The sequence below is a fragment of the Helobdella robusta genome (genome assembly GCF_000326865.2).
Source record: "Helobdella robusta unplaced genomic scaffold HELROscaffold_35, whole genome shotgun sequence".
NCBI lineage: Eukaryota > Metazoa > Annelida > Clitellata > Rhynchobdellida > Glossiphoniidae > Helobdella > Helobdella robusta.
The window spans coordinates 1,410,046-1,425,471 of NW_008704704.1; the positions used below are offsets into that span (position 1 = coordinate 1,410,046).

The window sequence follows — 15,426 nt, forward strand, 5'->3', positions numbered from 1 at the left end:
TAATAACTAGCCGACCCGGTGTATTCGTAATGTCTTAAAAATATTATGTTTTGTGTTATAGTTTTTGAAGCCATTAAGGTAGAGCAAGTCACATCGTATCAATATCTTGGAAATGTTCTGAATTGTACTGGAACAGCTGAAGCTGCCGTTCGAGCACGCATACGTGCAGCCTGGAATAAATAGAATCTCCTTGCCTCTATATTGATGCGGCGTGACATCCCACTACCAATACGATCAAGACTTTATAAATCTGTGATACGTCCGGTGTTGTTATATGGTGCAGAAACATGGCCAATGACAACCAAACTGGAACAACAACTTTACCAAACCGATATGAAAATGCTCCGATGGATGCAACGAATTAGTCTGAGGGACCACATCAAATCTACCAAAATCCTGCGTTGTGTTGGTTTAGAGGATATAAAGGACGAATGCCGGCAACACCGTCTTCGGTGGTTTGGTCATGTCAAACAAAATAGGAAACAGTGCCATAACTTCTCTTGCAGATGTTGAAGTATCTGGCACACGTTCCAAAAGCCGTCCAAAGAAGTCCCGGTCGCAAACAACCGAGCAAGACATGAAAGCTCTAAATTTAAACGAAATGGATACAACTGATTGTCTAATTTGGCGCAAAAAATTGATGGGAAACTGAGACTCTGGACGCTAAACAAAGATTGATAGATTGATGGACGAATGCCAGCAACACCGTCTGCGGTAGCGGTGGTTTGGTCATGTCAAACGAAGTGGAAACAGTGCCATAACTTCTAGTGCAGATGTTGAAGTACCTGGCTCACGTCCCAAAGGCCGTCAAAAAAAGTTCTAGTCGTAAACAATCGAGCAAGACATGAAAGTTCTAAATTTAAATGAAATGGATACAACTGATTGCTTAATTTGGCGCAAAAAGTTGATGGCAAAGAAAACAACGTCTTACCTCCGGAGAACTGGGTCTCTGGAGGCTAAACAAAGATTGATTGATTGTTTGCAGCTTTACCTTGTTTAACATTAAACTACTCAATCAATCAATTAAGATAGTTTTTAAAGCGTCATTTCCGTTATGTTTAACAACGCTCTTCGATGAATCTAATAAACAGATGGGTCTCGAGATCCGCTCTGAATTTCGCAAGCAAAGTGTCGGAGTCGGAGATTTTTGCCGGAGTCAGAATTTTATAAGAACGATTTAAGAGCGAAGTCAAATTTTTTTTTCCGACTCCGGTAAATGTTATTTATTTTTAAAAAATTTTAATTTTGAAATTTAAAAAAAAAAATTTTTTTAATTTTTTCTGAAAATGTTTTTTAGAAGATAAATATTTGTAGCAATAAGCAATTATCTTTAATACTGAAAATAAATGGTATTAATGTAAATAAAATCGCATAATTTATTTCTTAGTATGTCGTAAAACATACAAATAGAGTAATTTTACTGAGATAAACAATTACTATGACTGATTTAATGTGTCTTTTAGAGTATTATTCATCTACTTGTGATAATAATTATGATACAAAAGTTGAAAATTTTTTCTGGAATTTGGAACCCGGAATCTTTTTTCTGTTCGAATACTAACAAGCGCCGCCGCCACCAGCCGAGGCAGTCTCGCTTTTGGCCGGGACTCGCTTCTTCACAAATATTTATTTCCGGGTCAGAAAACACGGGCCGGACGGAAACCGCTGACAAGTCTTTTTCATACATGTTTTATATTTTGAGCAAGACAAACAAAAGATAACTGAAATAAATTTATTACAAACTATAACGAAAGTAAACTTACTCTGCAAAATAAATGTTTTCCAAATGTTCCAAACTAAATAATAATTTAAATTAAAACGGCAACAGGCACAGTAACTAAATTCAGAAACAAACCCGCAGAACAATATCACCAATTACCAAAATGAATGACCAACACCTAACACGCCAGGAACTACCTCTAAAAACTACACCAAACACTCTACCGAAAACTAACTTCGAAAAACTGCCCAAAAAACTAACCGTCTGAAAAACTAAATGTCTTTTCAAAAAAACAATTGTCCAAAATATTTATATATTAATTCACGCGAGCAACCATACACTCTCAAATATTTCGTCATACAATAACCATAAAATCCATTCACACAACATTCCACCAGCATGCATACAAAACCAGTTTAATCAACGTTTTACTAGCATGCATACCAGACCACTCCATACAACAAGAGTACTAAACCAACCAACACTCACTCATGAAACATTCATTCATAAATGCGCGCCAAAAAACTTCACAAAATCTCCCACCCAATCAAACGTCGTCCCGACGTTTGCTGTCAAAAATCTTCGTTAGTTCTAGGCCCCATCTTGACGGTCTCTTCCTTTCCCTCCTTCTCGTTGGTGCAGCGATGCCTGATATCACGATGTGCAACTCATTATCTTCTTTTGCCCACTCCGGAGTGCTGATAGTCGAGTTCGCCTGATCCGTTTGGTCTGTAGGAAAGAGCATTTCGCCTTCCAATATCCAGTCCACCAGCGATGGTTGGGCGGCAAGGCAGCGTTCGTCGGCTAAATTTTCCGCCTCCCCACACACAGGCTTCTTCCGCCTGTTACTTTTGTAGTTGACACTGGCAACTTGTCTCGTTGGGCTTCGTGGTAGCTTTGGTCCGTCCGATTCCTATCCTGTTTTGATTGCTCTTTTTTATTAGGCAGTTTGATGGCTACAAACTGGTTCGACGACCAACTGGCTTTGCGTGCCATTCTCATTCGCTGTGCCGGTTCCTCCGCACAGTTTTCTAGGGGAAAGCTCGAGGTCAGTGCTGCGACCAGTTTACTCATTGCCGCCCTCGCGACTATGTATACTTTCCACATTTTTCTGACGGAATATCCGGGAAAAAATTTTCAGAGCGTTGACCGTCTTCTCCGGTGTATCGCTCTCGCAATATGGGATCGATTTACCTAGTGACATTAGCTGGCTGTCCGGCGTTCTGCTTCCAGCCCCAGTGCCTTAAGTGCACCTGTCAAAGTGTCGCTTGTGGTTGCGCGCCAACATTCTTCTTTTACATTTGTTTCACTGTTTTATCCTACTTAAAAAAAATATGAAAAATAACAAAAATAAAAATAACAAATGAATCAACATAGCAATTTTAATTTGTTTATGGGACGACAAATGGTTTAGCTCTGTCGTTTTTTTATTGCTGCGTTGACTAGAGGAATTAGATGATCCACTAAATATAGACCCTCGTATGAGCTGATCCATTTCGGAGATCTGCCTTGCCAAAACCTAGGGTACAGGTACCATATCTTGTCTCCCGGCCATAGCGTCAAAACTTTGACTTTGGCATCGTACAACGACTTCCTATACAATGCGCCGGTTTTTAAGCGTTCACGAGCCAGTTGATGAGCCATCAATGACCGGTTGTGCATCTGTTTTACAAACTCGGGGTAGGACTCTCCTAGGTTGGCTTCCTTGGCCAGATCGACTGGCATCATACTTTTCCTTCCTAAAAATAATTTATTTAGGGTAAACCCTGTCGCCGAAAGTACACTCGCTCGATACGCTGCCATTACTTGTGGTAAATGTTCATCCCAATCACTTTCTACAACTTTGGCCAGCATTGAGTAGCGTTTTGTGGAATCGTTCTATCTCCCAATTGGAGGATGGATTGAACAGTGATGTTCTCAACTTTTCGATCACTAAAGTATGTTAAAGCGTTGTAAACAGTTCGCTTTCAAATTCCTTACCCTGATCTATGAGTTATTTGTAGCGGCATTCCAAATCTCGGAAAAATTTCCGCGGTTAATATCTTTGACACAGTAACTGCTGTGTGCTTTCGTAACAGAAACGCCTTTGCCCACTTTGAAAAGTGATCCATAATCGTTATTATAAAAATATGCCCCATTTTCAATTTTAGATGCGGCCCGGTAATATCTAGGGCTACCCTTTCCCAGGGCAGACCGGATAACATTATCTTCATTTTTGCTCGCCGTGGTGACTTGCCCCGGTGATATCGATTGCATTTCTCACAGTCCCAGACAAACACCTCGACGTCGGTTTTCCATGTTGGCCAGTAAAACCTTCGTTGGACTGATTCTTTTAGTTTCTTCACGCCTAAATGTCCACCTGTCATACCTGTATGAGAAATTAACAAAACTGAGTTAGTCATGTTTGCCGGCACCAGGGCCTACCAAATTATGTTTCCCGTTTCTACTATTTCGAATCGCCTACATAAAACTCTGTCTTTGATTACTAGACGGTCCTATTGGTTCTAAAGCGTTTTGAATGTCCTATTTTCACCTGAGGCGGTATGGCAGCGTTTTCCTGTAAAAACTTTGCAAAAATCTGGATTGTCTTATCCGCAGATTAACTCTTTTTAGGTCGTTAAATTCGTCTGCTTCTTTAACCTGTTTTACCACCCATGTTTCAGGTTTGCAGCACTTCTTTTTACACAGTTTCCGGGACATGGCATCCGCATTCCCATGTTTTGTACCTGCCCTGTGGATAATATTAACATCAAACTCCTCCATTTGTTCCAACCATCTTGCCTGTTGGCCAATGGGGTTGGGTGCGTTTCTTAACCACGTCAACGGCGCATGATCTGTTCCGATAGTAAAATGCTTACCCAACAAATATTGCTTGAAATATTGTAAAAAATAACCAACTGCCAGCAACTCTTTTCGCGTAGTGCAATAATTTTTTTCGGCCAAACTTAGGGTCCGACTGGCGTATGCAATTACTTTATCTTTGCCGTCTTGTAACTGCGACAATACTGTTTCCAATGGTCTGCTCTGAAGCATCCGTATCCAGCACAAAAGGTCTCTCGTTTTGCGGCATTGCTAAAACCGGCGCAGTCGTTAGTGCAGCTTTCCGCTCCAATCCCAGCTGAATTTTTTTTTTTAAAGAATGTTCAATGGTTTTGCCAATTTTGAAAATCCATGAACAAAACGACGGTAATAACCAGCTAGGCCTAAAAACCCTCTAACCTCAGTCAAACAAGTTGGTATGGGCCAGTCCCGGACAGTCTCAGTTTTTGACAGATCTGTTGCTATCTCTTCCGAGAAGATTACATGTCCCAAAAATGTAACGGCTCTCTTGAGAAATCCACATTTTTCTATCTTGACTTTCAGTCCCGTGTTTCTCGACCTAGTAAAAACTTGCTTTAACCTAGAAAAATGATCCTGCAAATTATTAGAATACACAGTAATGTCATCGATGAATGCTAAGCAAGTATTCGGACACAGGTACTAAAGCACCCTATCCATCAGACGCTGAAAAGTGGCACCCGAGTTACATACTCCGAAGGGTATTTGCTTGAACCTAAAAATTTTTTTGTTGCAAACGAAAGCAGTTTTATCCCTGTCATTTAGATGCTTTTCTATTTAGCGATACGATAATTTCAGGTCTAGCGTAGAGAACCACCGTGCACACGACATCGCGTCTAAACACATGTCTATCCTTGGAAGTGGGTACGCGTCCTTATACTGTTAGCAAATTTAATTTGCGGTAATCAATATAACATCGGTATGAGCCATCTTTTTTCTTTACCAAGACAATATTGGAGAACCAAGGACCATGAGCTGGCTCGATTATGTCCTGTTTTACTTGTTCTGAAATGATTTTTTTATGTGCCGGGGGATGTCGTCAGAGTTGTTGCTTTATCGGCCGGGCCTGCTCTGTGTTGATCCTATGATAAACCCTTTCTGAAACTTCAATTTCTATACCTGTATCACTGAAAACATCAAGAAAGTTATTTAATAATTCAAATTATTCGCGCCTTTCTTCTTCGGAGGCTTCCCTAGTCAATTCGTCAATTATATTTTTGACGTTAGCTAGATTTTCCTGTCGAAGTTATTGATCTAACTTATTTTTCACCGTGGCTCCTGAAAGATCGGCCAACCGCGTTTCCTGTTTAATCAGATTGAGTTCGTCATTTAAGTTTAATACCCTGACGCATTGACCATCGTATTTCATCGGAAGCAGCGTCCTAGCTACATATACACCCATTTCAATTGCCTTGCTTCAGAACATACGCAATTTTTCCATGTTAATTTGGATGGCTGACGTACCACCAATTTTGTCAGTACATCTAATTCGGCTAGTGCCGAAATTTTCACTTTTACACTGGGGTAGATTTGGCACAGTCACCCATTTGACGATCCTTTAGCGACAAACTTCACCACTCTATTTTTGTTACCAACGGTAACCCTTGCTTTGTCAAACTTCCATGAGACTTTATTATTTACCAGCCAATCTAAACCCGGGATAATTTCTGACAGGTGGTCTGATATCAGGACTGAAGCAAGTTTAGAAAATCCACCCACTTTCATCCAAAGTTCTATTTTCCCCTTCATTGGAATCTCTGTATAGTTAGCAGCTTTCAACGATTTTTTGGTAGGTGTGACCCTTGTTACGTCAATCATTGAGGACGGAATGATGGATACGCTGCTACCGCTAACCATCAAGCCAAATCTTTTTTTACCATTTACCATGATCGGCAAAAAATAAAGTTCGGTCGTCAGTTTCATTAGATTTGTTCACGCTTTCCTAATGTTTATTTAACTTTTCTTTCTTTGGGCATTTTCTTTTGAAATGGCCTAATTTTCCGCACCTGTAACAGTTATTTTGACTCTTTTGATTGCCTGCCTGAAATTTGTGTGGTGTACTTCTCTGAGGGCATTGCGAGACGAAGTGTTTTGGTTTTCTACAGCCAAAACAAACCTTTTCACCACTGGCCTGAGGAACCGTTGTCCTTACCCCATGGTCTCGAGGAACGTCAAGCGATTGACGAAGCGAGTTCATTTGCCGCTCCACTGCCTTCATCCTGTCTTCCGTTGAGTCCTGCATGTTCATAACTTGTGGGATTAGCCTGTAGGATGAATTAACTAAATTCTTTGAAACTTCAAGGTGCTGTACAATTTTTAACGAAACATAAATATTTTTTGGTCCTCTTTCTCTAACTTTTAGTTCCAAATCAACGTCATTGAGAGCAGATAGAAAAAATTTTTTGTCAAATGTATTGCCAACTTTGACTGTTTGCCCGGGTAAGCTAACGACATTAACTTTTTTACTGTTTGTGATAATTTACGAAGCGACTCCCCCAGTTTGCGTAGAAGAGTCTGCAACTCATACCTATTCGACTTCTCGCTCGTGACCACTAGTTCTATAACGGTTTTCGAACTTTGCTACTAATTCTCGATAACCCAGTCCTGCTAAGTCCCAAAGAACTTCTGCAGCTTCACCTGTTAGCAAACAAGACTAATACGTTTCCATGTCATCCAGACTTTATTGGTTATACTTGTTTCCATGTTATCCAGACTCCATTGGTTATACTTAGCACATATCTCAAACTTTTTAAGAAAAGTCTTAAGACGGGGTGCCATCAAACCTGTCTGGTTTCAACAACTCATAATGTCGAACCAACCTGTCACGTTTGGTATTTACATTCGGCTGACGATGCAGTGAATCTCCCTGGTCGCCGGACAAAGGATTGTGTTCGACTTCATCTTCTTACACCATTCTGCACCAACTCCTGGAATTTATAATATTATCACGTTTTTGAATAATAGACGGTCTTTGTGCAGGCGTCGGCTTATAAACCTGTAAAACATGTTCTGGAACCTGTGAAACATGTTCTGGCACGGATTCAAATGTTCTGCGCATGGTTAAGTCCTTCACCCAAAATCCTGGTGAAGTTTTACAAACATTCGTCCCTGGTGCTGACTTTTGGCCTACCTGATACCTGGAATTTAAATTATTTTCCGTAGGACCAGCCCTGTCACCTAAAAAATTTGGAAAAGTTTCATTACGGCCCCTATCGTTCCTGTCACCTAAAAATTGAGAATTAAGAATTTCACTTCGGTCATTGCCGTACGTGTCACCTAAAAATTTGGGAAACACAATTTTACTTTGACCAATGATATTCTCGTCTTCTAAAAATTGACGAGGATTATCACCTTGACTCCTACCTTATCAGTCATCTAAAAATTTGGAAGAAAACATTTTATTTTGACCTGCAATGTACCCGTCCTCTGAAATTTGACGAGCAACATCGCTTCTGCTGTTCCTGTCACATAAACTTTTGAAGAAGAGGCCCCACGTTGGACGCCAATTGTGACCTTTTGCCGCGCGGCAAAATCTTTTCTCTGTTCAAATATCAGCAAACGCCGCCGCCAGCTTAGACAGTCTCGCTTTTGGCCGTCTCAGACAGTCTCATCACAAATGTTTATCTCTGGGTCGCTTGCCAGTCGGTCAATCCAGCCTTACTAACCGTCATCACCGTCGTCATCATCAGTGACGAATAAAAATTCATAATCTTCGTCATCATCAGCAGTAACGAAAAAAAAATTCATCACCGTCGTCATCACCAACGTCGAGATAAAAAGTATCGTCAGCAAGAAAGAAAGGAGAGAAAAAACAAATCAGCAATTTTAGTATTAACGATTCATCATTCAACAAACAATTTAAAAAAGGAAAGAAAAGTTAATCATTAATTTCCGACCCTGCATTCCAAGTCGATCACACCAAAAATGACGTTATAGTTAATCGGCAGTAGTGACCCTGAACTCCCTTCTCTCTCAAAAAAAAATCAAAATGTCATTAATACCACAATGGGTAAAAAATGTGGGTTAAGTGGAGATGAACTCCTAAAATTTGTTGGAAAAAAGAAATGGAAAAAAAAGAAAAAGAAAGAGTAAAAGAAGGGAAAAGAGAAGAAAAAAAAGAAAAAGAGAAGAAAAAGATAGAATCAGAGCACATGAACTTGAATTGGCAAGACTACAACAAAAAGCATATGAAAATCAAAACCAGTTTGATCAATTTAAACAATTGAACAAAATGCTACTTTAAAAAAACAGAATCCATAGATTCATATCTTGCTAGATCTGAAGACATAGCACATGCTTGCAGGCTATCTAAAAAAGAATGGGCTAGAAGTTTGTCAGACCATCTTAAGGATCGTGCAATTAACATCTGTATCCAACTTAATAAACAAGAAAGAAATCAATATTATGTTGTAAAAGAGGCTCTTTTAAAACACTTTGGTGCTACGGGGGAAGAATAAAAAAAATTTCAACGGTACTCCAGATCACAAAGATGTATCAAGAATGTTTGCAACAAATATGTCTATGTTCTTTGATAGGTGGGTATCATTAGGTGGTGTTCAACAAACATATGCATTAAGAACACGTCATCCTTGATTCAATCATCAATGCATACAACGAACAAGTTCAAATATTCATTAAAGAACGTTGTCCTCGAACCATAGATGCACTAAAAATTTTGATTTGCCCATACAAAGCTGCCCATCCGAATCAGATACCAGTAGCAGACAAGTCTAGACCTGTCTAGACCAATAACAATACAATCCGTTTTTTATGCAAAGACCAGAAGAGATGAAGATTACATGATGAAGACAAATTATGACAAAACAGGAAGTAATGCAGGACAACATTTTAAAATGACAAACAAAATTTCTGAACAATTTTACACAACTTGTAAAAAAAACAACCAAAAAACAAAAAATTGTTATTTTAACACTAAAAATATTCAACGAGATGAGAAACACAATGATGCTACGAAAAAAAGAACACAACAATTTAAATCTCCAAATAACAAAGCTTTTTTGCTGAAACACAAGGTGATGATAAACTAGAACTTTTTACAGCATTTGTGGATAAACAAAGATTCAAAGTTTTAAGAGATTCAGAAACAAATACTCTACTAGTTTATCAAAATTATGTAGAACCACACTTGTATATTGGAAAAACAGGCTCAGTCAAAGATTTCAAAAGTAATATCCGTACACATCTAGTAACAATTATTTACATTGATATACCTTATTTCTCAGGTTGGTAAAAAGCATTAGTTTAAGATCAACCACTTGATGGTATTGATCTCCTAATTAGAAACATCAATGATGTTAAAAACTGCTCAAACTTGGATCTCTAGCAGTGGAGAAAGGAACATGAAATAAATAGATCCATGATGATTACAAGAGCACAACGCAGAAAAATGGATGACGCTGAAAAACTAGATTTAAAATTTTCACCTTCAACAACAAATGAAATGACAGTAAAATCAAAAGATGAAGAAAAATGAAAAAATTGAAGATTGAATTGATACTAAAAATTTCAGAGATGAAGATGAAAAAGAAGATGACAATTAAACAAATGAAGTGACAGCAAAACCAAAAAATGAAGACATGAAAAAAACAAAAAATGTAATTGCAAAAATTTCAAAGATGAGGATGAAGAAGAAGAAAATAAAAATGAACAAAAAATAACAAACTAGAAATTGAAGAGAGTTGGAAGAGAACGTGATGAAACCAGACAGAAGGAAAGTGAAAAAAAAAGAATTTGAAGATAATGTCTATGAGGAAGATCTAAATTTTGAAGAATCAGATCAAACAACTAACAACGACCAAGAACCATTAAAATTATCTGTGAACAATTTAAAAACCGAACAGTTGAATGGCGCCAACCTTTTAAAATTAATTCAGAATTATAAACAAAATACAAAGGCCATCATCACCAAACAGAAAGATGAAATCTACACTAGAGAAACAATTCTTAATAAAATGATTTGCCCACGATACACAATTTGCAGATCACATGGGATGTAGAAGAACTATAAATAGAATTTTGAATGACCTAAGATCACAAAAGATGTTAAACATTATGTCAAATCATGTTATTTTTGTCAAATCCATGGCTCAAAGATCCTTTCCTCATATCTCCGATTCAAACAGCTGCAATCTCAGAACTACCATTTCAGAAAGTTTCAGTAGACATTTTAGGTCCATTGCCAATACTATCCAACCGAGGGCACAAATACATTTTAACACGCATCAATTTGTGTACTCGTTTTCCAGAAGCTAAACCGTTAAAACGTACCACAACCAAAGATATAGCCGATACCCTGATCTCGATATTTTCTAGGATTGGTTACCCATTTTACAACTCCATATCACCCTCAAGCCAATGGTATGTGTGAAAGATTTAATGAAACTTTGAAAACTATGCTAAATTAAGTTGCACAACGTAATTTAGAAGAATGGGACAAGTTCTTACCTCTTTTACTTTTTGCTTACAGATAAATACCAAATGAAACAGCAGGCTTTTCACTATTCGAAATGTGTCACGGTTCAAATTGAACCTACGAACTCAGATTTGTTTAAATAGGGTGAAACTACAATTCTCTCGAATCCATTTTTCAACGTTTACCAAACAAATAAACATGCCGTATCAAACTATGGCTAAACATCGGTTTTAACGAGGTACACGGACGGACAAAATAAAGTGTTGGCGCTGATCCTAAGAGTAAGTCACAAGCTCCGACGAACCGCTGCCTATTTGCAGATTTAAAAATGGAAAACATTTGTTCATTGTCGCAACTATTTAACACGTTACGTCTCGACATTGCCATATTGCGGGGTAACAAAATAGAAGTGCTAGAACTGACGATATGCCATGAACAATACAAACGTCAAAAAAACATAAATCTAGAATCCCATTTAAATAACGACTATATTAACTGCTCTATAATAATAATTAATACGGCTGAACCATCGCTAATTGCTTTTTATAATTATTTAAATTTACCTTTGTTTAAAATTTTATGGTCAATTTCCAGAAAAAATGAATATCTACATATATCGCAAAGTACCAAGATTCTTAATTTTTCAAACAGATTGTTAATATACACAGTAGATCGTCGTTATAAACAATAAACTAAATTTTGGCTTTATCATTTTATTTCATTTAAAAAATAATCTTAGTGTTTTGCAATGTTGCATGTTGGCTCCTTAGTACTTTGGAGGTTCAATGGCAATTTAAAGGCCGGGCGAGCAGTTCAACATTATTTTGGGAATGTAGCCGCTATACCAGAAGAACCAACTGCTACAGCAATTGCGCTTTTGGTCTGAACTGTAGCCAAAATCAATGACAGGACGAAAAACTTAATCTGAAGTACTGTTACTCTGCCGAATAAAGGAAATAGTGAGTCGATTTGAATCCAGAAGTACCGTACTTGCCGAATCAGATCGAATATTTTCACCTTTTATATACTCATGTACTTGTGGATTCAAATCGACTCGCTGTGTTTTCTATTTGGCAGAGTAACGGTCCGTCTCTATGGACCAAAATGTGTTTCTGTGAATTACTTAAAAACAACTTAGTTTGCAATATTGTCTACTAAGATAGTACATAAATTCATAAATAAAACGAAAGAGTACACCAACATATCAAATTTTTTGTTTCATAAAATTGTATTTAGAATCAACGCTAGGAGAATTCGAATTTCCAATCATTCGCGATATTAATAATTTCCATAAAACATGCTTTAGATGATAGGAGTTGAAATTTTGTGACAGAGAGGAAGAGGTCAAAGATGCAAAAAAGCGTGACATCTTTTTACGACAGCCCTATAACCGTGCAATAAATATTTACTAATTTAAAATAACTTCATAAATACGTTTTGGTGATTTAAAATTTTCAAATATTTGAAATTGTAGCGAAATTAACATACAGTTGGTTGCAAAAAGTCTTGGAATTTAAAAATAAATAAAATTGTTTTTTTCATAAAAAATTTTGTTTAGTAACTTCACTTGCAGAAAATTTTGGTACCGTGAAATAAGACAATCATAATGACATAATCATACTGAGTTTTGTTTGATTTGGCTAGTCACTATATTTTTATTCCTCATTGCGAATTCGTGATGGCTTAAAATTTGTTTTAGTTCCTAGTTAGCTCTGTCGATAGAAGTGCCATGTCTCGCATTGCTATTACGCAGTGGCATGAATCTAATATTATATTTTATTGCTGATTTTTGATTATTGTTGTATACAGTATATTTTTAGATAATTTTACTCACTCGTTGAATCTCTCTACTCTCTTTCTTTTCCTTTCTATATATGGTGATTTCGACTTGATCTTCAATAACTTATCTTGTTCTTACACACTTCTCTTTTTAACTTAACACAATATTGTTTTTTTCCTACTCATACTTCTGATAACACTATTGATTTTATTATAGCTTCATCTTTTTCTAAGCCTATTAATATCTCTGCTAGCTCTGTTCCTTATTCTGATCACCTACTTATTGAATCTGTATTTCCTTTAGATTATCTTCCTTCTAATTCATCAATGTCTATTTCTAAAAAATGCTGGTCTTCTCTTAATAAAGATATTTTTTTCAATCTCTTACTGAAACTATTTTTGAATCTTCCTTATTTTTTGATGTTAATGATTTTGTCTATGCTTTTTATATCTACATTACTTCTATTCTTGATAAGCTTATTTTTCCTAAATCTTTTTTTACTTATAGGCTCTATTTTCGTAAGGCTCTTTGGTTCGACTATGCTTGTGTATTAGCTTAGAAAAGTATTAGAAGACTGGAGAAAGCCTATAGGTTAAATCCATCTAACTCTCTTTAATCTATCTATGAATCTGAATTAACTAATTATAAATATCTACTATTCTTTAAATACTCTACTTTTCTAAGAAATTCTATAATATTTGCTTCAACATCTAAAAATAGGTGTCTAAAATTAAAAATCCCCTCACTCATCTTTTTCTGCTCAACAGTTTCATGACTTTTTTATAAATAAAATTAATTCTTTAAGAACATCTAATTTAAATTTTTCTCCTCATAACTTTACGGAACTTACTACTGAATCTTTTTCTGTATTTACTCCTATAAATTTTCTAGAACTTACTAAAATTATTAATTCTATCTCATTTACAACATGTTTTTTAGATCTACTTTCTTCTATAACAACAACAACAACACACGTTTATACGACATTTTCCCCGAGATAAGGGGTTACCGTTTGGCTACCTATGATGAAACCGAAATACCCCTCGACGCCATTCACATCTTCACTCGCCTCAGTATCACGCAACCCCGCTTTCACTATGTCCTTCTCCAGTTGCTCTTTCCATCCCAATCGCGGACCCCTTCCTATCACTCCTTCAACCTCGAACTCAAACGCTTGCCTAATCCTGACCCTTTTATCTCTTCTCAACACATGTTCATACCACCGCAATCTCAATTTCATTATCAATGTCACAATGTCCTCATTCAGTTTCATCATCGACATCAGCTCTGTAATATTCCTCCTATTTTTCACTTTAACCCAACACATCATTTTCACCATAGCTCTTTCAGCCCTCTGCAGTACACTTTCCTCTTTTCTCCTCAACACCCATGTTTCACCACCATATACCATCGCTGCTCTCACACATGCTTTATATACCCTCCCTTTTATTTTCACTGACCATTACTTTCCACACAATACCCACCAAGTTCTCTAAATTTCATTTATCTCACACGAACTCTAGCCGTAACAGCGCTCCAACATCCTCCATCCGCGTTCAGCTTAACCCCTAAATAAACAAAGCTTTCCACTCTTTCAATACCACCACTCAACGCCGTCCTTGCGTCCGTCCTATTAATCACACCATGAACACATTTCTTACATATGAACGTGCCTTCCACCTTTTTCAGTACCCCCGTACACCACTACATCTCTTATGCACCCACTTCTTACATCTCACTATACCGAGTTAGCCTTCACTCTCCTGTCACATACCCCACAGGAGTCTATTTTACTTATCACTCGCTCTCCACCTTCCCCACTCACCATTGCCTTCGTCTTACCAATATTAACTTTTAACCCTTTCTTTTCGATAACACTTTTCCATCTGTCAAATTTTAACTGCAATTCTTCCATGCTATCAGCCATCAAGACTAAATCATCTGCATACAAAATCTCAAATAACAATTCCTCCATTATGTTTCCACACACAACATCCATCACAATTGCAAACAAAAACGGTGATAACACTGATCCTTGATGCACTCCTATCTTAACACTAAAAGCGTCCGACATCCCCCTTCCGACCCTCACCTTTGTTTTCGCCCCTTCATACAGCTGCATCACAGCTTTAACAAGTCTCTCATTCACTCCTTTTATCCTCAACGCCCATTCAATGACCTTCTTCGGTACTCGATCAAAAGCCTTTTCTAGATCCACAAAACACATGTACAATCTTCGTTTCTTCTTTCTATTATTTTCCTGCAACATTTTCACTATGAACAACGCATCCACCGTTTCCCAACCAGGCATAAACTCACACTGCATTTCATTAACTGTCACCACATTTCTCAACCTTATCTCAAGCACCCTCTCCACTACCTTCAATCCATGTTCTAGCAATTTCACACTCCTATTGGACCCACAATCTTTCACATCTTCTTTGCCCTTATACAACGGCACCAACACACTGTGTCGCCAATTCTCAGGTATACCTTTATCATCAAACATACTGTTAGCAATTCTCATCATAACTTCAATTCCTATCACCCCACTCGTCTTTATATGTTCCGCCGCCACTTTCGAAACCCCGGTCGCCTTACCTAGTTTCATTTCTTTAACTGCTTTCTCTACTTCCTCCATCGTCACCTTCTCTA

At 37.4% G+C, this 15,426-nt stretch overlaps 3 protein-coding genes across 3 annotated transcripts; 1 reads left to right on the forward strand and 2 right to left on the reverse strand.

Moving 5' to 3' along the window:
• Positions 1 to 2,267: 2,267 nt before the first annotated feature.
• HELRODRAFT_175882 (hypothetical protein) lies at positions 2,268 to 2,827 on the reverse strand (the record flags this gene model as incomplete). Its single annotated transcript, XM_009023251.1, has 2 exons — positions 2,268 to 2,418; positions 2,592 to 2,827. The coding sequence occupies 2 exons, from the start codon at positions 2,825 to 2,827 to the stop codon at positions 2,268 to 2,270; spliced, it is 387 nt and encodes a 128-aa protein (XP_009021499.1).
• A 303-nt stretch (positions 2,828 to 3,130) lies between these two features.
• HELRODRAFT_175883 (hypothetical protein) lies at positions 3,131 to 7,616 on the reverse strand (the record flags this gene model as incomplete). Its single annotated transcript, XM_009023252.1, has 7 exons — positions 3,131 to 3,424; positions 5,829 to 5,973; positions 6,129 to 6,330; positions 6,620 to 6,863; positions 6,915 to 7,023; positions 7,135 to 7,195; positions 7,508 to 7,616. 7 exons carry the CDS (start codon positions 7,614 to 7,616, stop codon positions 3,131 to 3,133), a joined length of 1,164 nt encoding a protein of 387 aa, XP_009021500.1.
• Positions 7,617 to 8,622: 1,006 nt separating this feature from the next.
• HELRODRAFT_175884 (hypothetical protein) lies at positions 8,623 to 10,132 on the forward strand (the record flags this gene model as incomplete). The annotated part of the gene is made up of 3 exons (XM_009023253.1): positions 8,623 to 8,761; positions 9,592 to 9,801; positions 10,089 to 10,132. The coding sequence occupies 3 exons, from the start codon at positions 8,623 to 8,625 to the stop codon at positions 10,130 to 10,132; spliced, it is 393 nt and encodes a 130-aa protein (XP_009021501.1).
• Positions 10,133 to 15,426: the final 5,294 nt, after the last annotated feature.